The sequence below is a fragment of the Mercenaria mercenaria genome, chromosome 4 (genome assembly GCF_021730395.1).
Source record: "Mercenaria mercenaria strain notata chromosome 4, MADL_Memer_1, whole genome shotgun sequence".
NCBI lineage: Eukaryota > Metazoa > Mollusca > Bivalvia > Venerida > Veneridae > Mercenaria > Mercenaria mercenaria.
The window spans coordinates 11,162,711-11,172,795 of record NC_069364.1 but is presented as its reverse complement, the minus strand read 5'-3'; the positions used below and the strand labels follow the sequence as shown (position 1 = coordinate 11,172,795).

Genomic DNA, 10,085 nt, shown 5'->3' with positions numbered 1-10,085 from the left:
GATATTACGTCACATCATCATGGGACTTGAATCACGTGACCTCAAAGTCCAAATATAGTCATTAATGTGGTTTTCCCGTTCTTGTTTCTTACAATTTTTCACAACAGAAATAAAAAATAAGAAAGTAACATTTCAAATGTCCAAAAAAAATCATTTTTACTCTTCCAGGCTGATACAGTGATGACATAGGAAACATTCCCCCTTTTTAATTACTCTAACGTTAGTGCAGTGAATGTTTACATGGGTTTCTTGTTACCATCCCATTACATCCTGCCCAGTTTGGGAACGTGACAGGGACTGTACTAAGTAGCCTATATTTACTTCTTATAGGCTGAGTATTAGTCAGAAAGGTAGAAAAAAAACAGGGACAAATGCTAAAGTTTATAGGTACATAAAAAGTCGTTATCCTCCACAACTTGTGCCACGTGACCTCCAGTGATAAAATGTAAACAAAGCAGACGCAGAACTTTTGGACTTCAAACAACCATATGTGTCTTTTTTGTTTCTGTATTTAGGAAATAGTGTTTAAAGGTACAATTGTCATGACAGATAAATATCTAATGCACTTACCTGCTTAAAACGCATTTATATATATATGAGTTTTATTCGTTTATTGATAAAAAAAATAAAACATGTATATATTTACATACGTCCTAGATATAATAACAAAGACTCAAATTTAATAATGCGTTACACCCTAATTTCAATGTTTCGAAATTGAAAAATAATCTTGCATTGGCTTCGGGGAAGGTCCAATATAATCCATAACGAAGCAGCTGCATAGCTATATATCTTGTTTTATTTACATTTTGTTTATATTTGTAGATGTGTACCGTTTGTGAAATAGATATACAGACGAAAACAGAAAAGTTTTGAACTTTCCTTATTTCAGATTTAGTTTATCTCTTTTCAAGCCTATTAAAGTGGTGTCATAGTTTATATATATAAGGCATACACAGTGATCTGCTGATTTTGCAATATCATTAAGTATTATGCACTGAACTGCATTACACCTTAAATGGAAATCTGGTATCAACCTTAACCGACGTTGCCCTAGATAACATATAGTCTGGCCTTACTAAATGTTTCTCTGATAATATAATGATTGTTCAAAAATTGATAAAATAAACATATTATCCTTTACTCCTTCTAGTCAGGTTTAATCAGTATCCGAACTTTTTTGTGATAATGTTCTATTTCGAAGTTGTATTATGTAACTGTTGTTGTCATTTTAAAAAGTAACTATCTATACTTGAAAAGTATTAAAAACATATCACGTAAAAATTCTTCAACTCTATCCTCATAGCGTTGATTTATAACGAGTCGTCAGTGTCAATATAAACTGGAAACAGTATATCGTGTCATTCTTTAGAATCAACTGTATTATGTAATCTTTTTGCTTAAAATTTGCACTAAGTGTTCCAGACAATATAATACTTCGACACATGTCGAATCTCTGGTTCTGTTTTCAATAAGATCCTGAAACCAGAAATTCAGTATACCCTTTTCCCTAGAGTTGTATGCGTAATAAATCATACATAGTGCCATTTTTAGTAGAGATGAAAGTTGATCTTGCTTCCAGCTTTCTTGGTACGGATAGGCGGTTTTCATTGCAAGAAACAACATCTTGATCATGTATGTTTTCAATAACGGTTTCGAATCTCGATAAGAGATTTGTGTTCTTTGATTGTGTTCTTGTAAGTTTTCGTCCACAGAATAAAGATTCAATGGTGGATCGGAGGTACCAATGGAATCAAAATCGTAGGATGTCCAAAACTCAGACGCAGGCATATTTGAACTTTTACATTCCCTGGCATATATGTTAATTGGTAAGATACGGTCATCTGATTTAATATCTTCAACAGACTCCACAGGTCTTAGGCATGTTAACTGATTGGTACTAGATACTTGATCAATTTGCTTGACATTTTCCGATTTGGCGGCCTCATAATCACTTGATAGTCTCCGAGAGTGTTTTTTAACCTTTTCAGATTTACTACTAGTATTCATCCCCCGTATTGGTGTAGATGCTTCAGCCTGATGCAGTGAATTAACCATTGACTGGCGATCGTAGATAACTTCAAAATATTTTTCTATGTTGGAAGAAGCTGGTACTAGAGCAGGTTCCTTCTGAGCAGAAACTTTTCTTAAATCACTCGTGTTCAAGGTCGTTCGGGGCTTTTCACATATATCTGATTCTTCATTTTTTTGTGGTGCATATGTTTGTTTGTTTTCTTCGGTATTAAAGTCCTCGTCTTGCATTAGACACTGATCATAGCACGTATCTCCGTCAACGTCTTCTTCTTCTGAATCATCTTCAAAAGTTTCATATTCCTCTGTATCTTCCGATTCTGTATCTGTTTCGTATTCATGTTCTTCGAAAGCGTTTGACACCGCCTCTATGGTACAGCAATTAAGTTGTGTACTAGGTGGTTCTTGAAGCTTTAAAGGTCGCGAATTACTTTCTTGTTCTGTTTCAAGTGTTCCCTGTAAATATATTTCCTTTAGAACTTTCAGTATCCGACAGAGCTTTTTCTCAACACTGTCAGGCTTGTATAACGAAAATATTGCCTTCTCAACAGAAGAATGGGAGACTCTCCAAGTGTCACTGTAATAATGATGCCACGACGATTTACTTGATGGTTTTGTGTAGTCAAAGCGGAATGGTACAAGCATTACCTCACATGAGAAACTAATATCCTTTACGAGATCAATAAATTCATTGTTTGGTTCCAAACTTGTCAGTTTTTCAACAACTGGTGGCGCATACTCTATTCCAGGATAAGCAATACTCGGTGCTATATCTATGTCGATGTTTACAACATCAGGAGTTGTTTGACATTTGTACGTAAGATATAATGTTGCACACGGACCGTGACGAATCGGGCACCAGGAACGTTCCGTTACTTCACCATCATTCAATTTATCAACTGGAATAAAACTGTCTGGAATATCAATCGACTGAATCGCAGAAAATAGCAGCTCGATAAAATAGTCCTGAAAGGAATCAACATTCAATATAACATCACTCTCTGCTAAACATGGATCATCATCTGGTGAAGTTAAAAATTCTTTGAAGGTGTCCCTCAGCATCTCATCATTTACTACCAGATAAACAAAACCTCGCTTACGTTCAGAACGCCTTGCTTCAAGAGCACCTCTCTTTGACAGTGATTCGATTCGAGCTACAAAATCAAACTCATCAACGCTCCCTACTTTAAGGTCATCATAGAAACTTCCGCTATAAATGCATACCGTTTTGAACCGTTCATCAATTTCACCAGCTGCTTGCAAAATACCGTTTACTAGAGTCTCTGTTGCAGTAACAACATCTTTCGTCTTGGGGTCCTGGACATTTATCTTGTGTGTTGAATCAACATCTTCTATGACACGATTCAATTCCTTGTCATCCAAACTGAACAGTTTTTCTGCAAATGCAAGGAACTTCGAAGATTCCAATTTCTGTGTAGAATCTTTAGTTCTTTGTCCGCCATTATTTAAATCTATCTCCAATTTAACGCGTGCTTCAAGTTCAGTAACAGAAGCGGTATCATGGAAATAACTGGACTCTAATGGTAATGCAATATTTCTCAATTTTTCGAACTTCTCCATATTAAGAGGTCTTAAAAACTAACTTGATTGAACTACGTGACGTTCTGCATATTTAAATCACATAAAGATACCCTTGTTATCAGTTTTATAGGACATTATATAACGATAGCGAAATATGTGTGTCAGATGAGTGTTATCATTCTTAAAAAGTTCACCTATTCAATTCATAGCAGTGGATTGTTAGACGTTATACGTTTTAATGCATTCCTTTCGTTTTGCCGACTGTAAATGTTTAATTTCTTTATACCTTTTATAATCAGAACAGATAATTGTTTTTGATACATGTTCTGGTTCAATATATAATCAGAGGAGCGCTAGAAAGCATTTTTAATTTACAATAAATAATGTCCCTACAGATCATGTATTTTAAATCAAGGGTGCTGATATCATGATTAAAACTAATACTGCTTAACCGGAACCCCGAAACAAAGTATAAATTCCAAATTTCTTTCGGGTTTTTCAGTTGCTTTTAATAGAAAATATCTGTTCATGGTACTTTAAATATGTTGGAGATTTTATGGTTGTTATGGTTGCTGTTGAACTTGAATGAGGAGCGGCACAAAAAGATCCAGTACAAACTAAATTACTTGACGGTAAATGATCTTAAATAGTAACGTTTCGTTGTATAATTATGTCTATCAGTTTTGTAACTATTCTTAGTCCGCGAATAACTTTAACACGGTGTAAAAATTATTTCTGGTTTTTGAACCATGGTTTCCATTCAATTTTACTTGTTTTTTATATGGTTTCCATTGTTCCGTTTTGGAAGATAATGCTGTAGCTTAAATACTGCCTGCCATAACTTTGTTTAGTTGTGTTCTAAGGTTATTTCTACTTTATATTTTTATACCCATAAATATATATAGGAGTATTTTTACGATTGGTTACTTAGTCATGCGGTAAATCGGTTGCAAATAAATTTTCTGAAAAAAACTACTTCCACAATTTAGAAGGTATTCCGATGAAATGTTATACATATAACTGAGATGCTGAGGCCTGATGGATATGGCAGGTTCGAACACTGTCAGAGCCGGGTCTTGTTACGGAATAGAGACCGGTTGGTGAACTGACAGCTAGTTAAATAATGGTTACTGATTGCCAACCTACCTGGTACCTGGCATTAGAAAGATGTCGGGAAAGATTCACTGCACTTTCATCATGATTTATGTCAGCACCGATAATGCCATAGACATCATTTACGACAATAAATGTTTATATACTTTCATAAGCTTTCAAGGAATATCATTATTATACCACATGCACATCTATACTGATCAAAACTTCAAACTAGACACTGGAAGAACTTAGATATCTTCCTTATTTTTAAAGGGTAAGCTAATAAATTTTAAAGATCGTTTTACTGACCTGAATACCTACACAAATATCGGTACAATAATTTTCACTTTTGCGAAAATCACGTGCTTGGCTGTGCACGTGCAAATCGTGACTTTGTCATTTGTGTTCTTAAAATTTAGTTAATTTAACTTTTGTTGTGTGTCTCAAGAAGCATGGCGTTTTGTGTAAGCAAAAAGCAGTAAACATCTGAAATAAACTGAATATGCCTCAGATGCGACTCGATGAAAGGACGCGTTCCAGAGGAATGTTGGAAGCAGGAATAGTTGACACATACCTGTCAAAGAGCCTGGTCACCTGGAATAAAGTAGAAAACGTACTGAATGTATATTTTAAACTGTATTCGTGAAAGCATAGCTGAAAATCACAGCTAATAATTTACATGAAGCAGTTTTATTAAAACCATGCACATGCCTTTCCAAAACTGAAGCATGTTAGAGAATTAATATTGCTATGGCAACGCACTATATATCAAGAACATAATTCTACAAGACATTACAATACACCCTTGACAAAGAATGAATACTTTTACTATGTATATTAACACATGCAGTATTTTCTCATTTTCCGACGGTTTTGAACCATTATTATCAGCCAAGTTCTTTTCTGTTCTAGGGTCCCTTTTGTCAGACGGTGGTTCAGTTTCAAGTAATTTACAAAATGATATTTTATGTAGGACACCAGTTTCAATTCACAGTAAAATTATCATGTTTTATAGCATAAACTACACCATTACCTTATATAATACTCATAAAACGACTGATTTCTGAAGTTTTCTTTAAGATTGAAATTCCATACATTTTGAAAATAATGATATTGTAACATAAGATTGGAGGCAAGTCCTTTTTAAGACTTCTAAATTAGTTAAATATCTTAGACAGGTAAATGTCTTCCGTCCTAGACGACATTTTCTTTCTTTCTTTTTATACACCCGTCTCTGAAAGTGCGGGGCGTATTATGTGAACACCCGTAGTGGCGGGCGGCGGCTGCGGGCGGGCGGTCGGCGTCCAAAGCATGTCCGCTCTTTAAGTCAAACAGTTTTCATCCGATCTTCAACAAACTTGCTGACAATGTTTGTGGGCATAATATCTCGACCAAGTTCGATTACCAGCCAAATCGCCCTTTGCACTCTTGGATTATGGTCCTTGAATTACTCGAAAAACAGCGAATTTTGCCTTGTCCGCTCTTTAAGTCCAACAGTTTTCATCCGATCTTCATCAAACTTGCTGACAATGTTTGTGACCATAATGTCTTGGCCAAGTTCGATAAACAGCCAAATCGCCCCTCGCACTCTTGCATTATGGCCCTTGAATTACTCGAAAAGCTGCGAATTTAGCCTTGTCCACACTCTAAGTCGAACAGTTTTCATCCGATCTTCACAGAACTTGCTGACGATGTTTGTTGGCATAATATCTCGGCCAAGTTCGATAACCACCCATATTGCCTCAGGCACTCTTGGATTATGCCCCTTTAAATAGGCCAAGTTTGATGACGGGCGTATTTTGTGACAGTCTGGCAGACTTGTTTTAAGCTAAAAGTTCTTTCCCTGTTTGATTGTTATAGACGGCATATATATTACAACCTTGAAATTATTTTGCACTATTACTCATGACATTGTGAAATTGCACCGTTAACTATGCGGAAAGGCTTATTGATGTTAAAATATTCCCGAAACTAAATGTTTTATTGCTTTGTTGCGATGATGGTACCTACTGCGCATGGGTCATGACCAAATTAAAACGTTGCTTTAATCAACCTTTAAGCAGAGGAGGAAATGGTGCGCTTGTAAACGGGTGGATAGTAATGAACATAGAGAAAAATGCGTGGCAAAGTTGTTGCGGCTATTATTGTAATATCTGTGTTTGGTACGTACACTTAATACTATTTTTTTTTTTTACATTTCACAGTTTATGGCAACTGGCGGTCTGACAAGGAGTCGGTATTTCACAGCAACTTTAATGTTTTTATTTACTGATTGAAGGCTCATAAAATATTTCAAAAACTAATTGTTTTCAGTATAGTTGTTAATAGGTGTAATCGTTTTCGTGACAGGAAATTATTATGATAAAATGCTAGCACAAATATATTCCGTGTTTTGTTTAATGTTTTATTCCGTCTTTATATGTTTTTTTTTTTTGTTTAACGTCACAACACAGTTATAGGTATTATGACGACTTTTCAGCTACAATATTGGAGGAAGATCCCAGGTGCCCCTCTGTGCATTATTTCGTCACGGGCGGGCACCTGGGTAGAATCACCGACCTTCCTTAAACCAGCTGTACGGCTTCCTCACATGAAGAATTCAACGCCCCGAGTGAGGGTCGAACCTACATCGGTGCGGGCAAGTGATTTGAAGTCAACGACCTTAACCCCTTGGCCACGGAGGCCCCTTTATTCCGTCGTGAAATCCAGTTAATGAAACTGCAGATTACAGAGGTCCATAAAGGTCAGTGCTAGGAGATAAGAAAAAACGTGCTTCCACATGATCTGCTTATGGATTTGATATAATCCATTCATGTCCATTGAATACTTGAATTTAAGGAAGTTATTAACAAACATTTTAGATATCTACCTAAACCCACATTTACGGGTTTGTAATTTAGAGTGATTCATATAATGTATTTAATAGTTAAACATATCAACAAAATAAACAAGAAAAATCTTTAAATTAAAAATTTGCCTTAGATTCTGACCTAATGATCTCTCTCTCAGAAACGTTTGGAATAATTTCAAAAATGATGTATGTTTAAGGGTTTTGACAGTTTCTTTTTAATCTACATTAATATATATGAGTTTAAAACGTCTACAAACGTATTTTCGTTGATTATTTCTGCTGATTGCAACGAACAAAAACATTTCGGAAATGATAAAATACATTTGATTATACGTTGATTTCTATAAGCTGAACGAAAGTGTTAACATCATCTAGAATAATATAACTGATTGTTGCAAAAATATACTATTCAGATGTTCTGTGATCAATTGTGCCATGTTATATAAGCGCTCAGGCTCGTGAAATATTTTGAGTAATCATCAATTGAAGTGTCGTATGATAATAACTTTTAAAAATAGTGGTAACCAGATAAAATTATACCTTATTCATTCTTTCTTTCATAGGGGCAGCGCATGGTGGCCTAGAAGATTTCTTGAGTATGGCAACAAATTTAGCTGGCTCACTCGGGACAAAAAATTCTGGACAGGTATATATAAACGCGAGTTTGTCTGACAGTGAACGAAAATGTTAAATTATTTCACTTGATAAAATGACATTATATTTAAAGAAGAAAACTGGAACCAAGTAGTATACGACAGATGTTCAACATAAAATGATTACTTGTTTCACTTTCTAAGATTTCACAAACTGTCCGTAACAAACGTAACCGACCTTTATCCTAGGAATATAACTCAAGTATTATCTTGGTACAAATAATTCTATATATATTTTGTTTTCACAGATACCACGGGGAAATGGCTGCGTGATAAACTGGTCATTCCAGGGTATGTTAATGGGACTAGAATGGAGATATATGGGTGTCTGTACGGATTCTTGTACGTATGAAACAGAGACAGTATTCAAACAAAGCAGAGGTGGAGCCGTGGAACATTGTCTACAAAACCTAATGCGTAAAATTGCAAGACATGGAGAATTATAGGAAACTTTTACTGTACAACTGTAATTACAGAGCAATTTATATCAGTCTGAGTTTAAGAAATTTTCATATATTTTTAATTCATACAAACTGATAATTCTTATATAATAGCAAAATCTGTAAAAAGAAAATAATAGCAGGGTAACAGCAGACTCGGTTTGGTTTGATTGAGTCTGTTAATGATAGGTAACGACATGTGCAACAACATGCACGCCCCCTTGTACCGGCTTAAGTGGAACTCCATTGCACATCCATCGAATGGACTCCATGATCCCAAAGAACCAGAAAATATAACAACACTGAATCCAAGTCAGTTCCATTAAGACATTTTTTATAAAGTATGATATGTCAAATTCGTCATTTTCAAACAGTTTCGTCATTCTATGTAATGTTGATATCTGAACAAACATCTTGTGGTATATTTTCTAACTCCTGTCATTTGTTATATTTGTCACAGCATAGTAATAGTTGTAGAATAAAACTAGGGACTTTTAAACACAAATAAAACGGTTGGTATGGTAGTGATACTAAAATTTCCGGCCAGACTTTACATACACATCTTATTTTCAAAACGTTGTTCCGGTTACTTTAGTAAAGCTTGTCGTCTGCGATCAACAAAATGGTAAAATATCGTCCTTTTGTTATAATTATCTTCAAAACCAGAAATAACTTCCTTTATGAAATGAGCGTTTTACTAACAAATCTGTATGATAAGGACAAAATGAATGGAAACTATTTGTTAACATTTTTGTTAATAATTGTTAATAAAAATGTAAATAAGGAAATAAAAATACACTTCAGCTTAATATAATGTTTATGGTTTTGAAAAGTATTCTTTTAACTGAATTGTTAGGTAACAAAGAAAAGAAAAACAAGGAAGAATATCCAACAGGGAAAGCCGTGTTCTAAAAACGCAGCCTCCCCAAACGCGCACACGATCAACACACGCACACCACACACACAAAGCAACCACACAGGGACAAAACAAACAAACAAAGGAACACAGAGGGGCACCGCCTTGGAACGGTCAGTGGCAAAACCACCACTGGGGAGCTTAAATCGGTTTATGGTGCACCTAACCTCACTCTTACCCCCACCATATTCCAAAGTCATAGGACAGTGTAAATAAAAGTTATCCCCGCCAGGTGAAACACTAGCATACGCAAAGGCAACACAAGGCATGTAATGTAAAACACAAAAATGCTCTTGTATCTATAAATGTGTTTCCCTTGTTGCTCTGTCTTCTGCAAAGGCATTGAGTACATGCGATTTTTGTTTCCATTACGTGTGTAAGAGATTCACCTGGAGGGGAGGGGATTACTTTTATTTACACTGTCCCATGTCTTTGGAACATGGTGGGGGTAAGAGTGAGGTTAGGTGCACCATAAACCGGTTTAAGCTCCCCAGTGGTGTTTAAAGGCGGTGCCCCACTGTGTTCCTTTGTTTGTTCGTTTCGTCTTATGTGTTTGC

General features: G+C 35.5%; 1 protein-coding gene across 1 annotated transcript; it reads left to right on the top strand.

Annotated features, from left to right (window-relative positions):
• The first annotated feature begins 6,672 nt into the window (after positions 1-6,672).
• Positions 6,673-9,426, top strand: LOC123553198 (uncharacterized). The gene is made up of 3 exons (XM_045342946.2): positions 6,673-6,830; positions 8,083-8,165; positions 8,421-9,426. Exons 1-3 carry the CDS (start codon positions 6,785-6,787, stop codon positions 8,616-8,618), a joined length of 327 nt encoding a protein of 108 aa, XP_045198881.1. The 5' UTR covers positions 6,673-6,784; the 3' UTR covers positions 8,619-9,426.
• Positions 9,427-10,085: the final 659 nt, after the last annotated feature.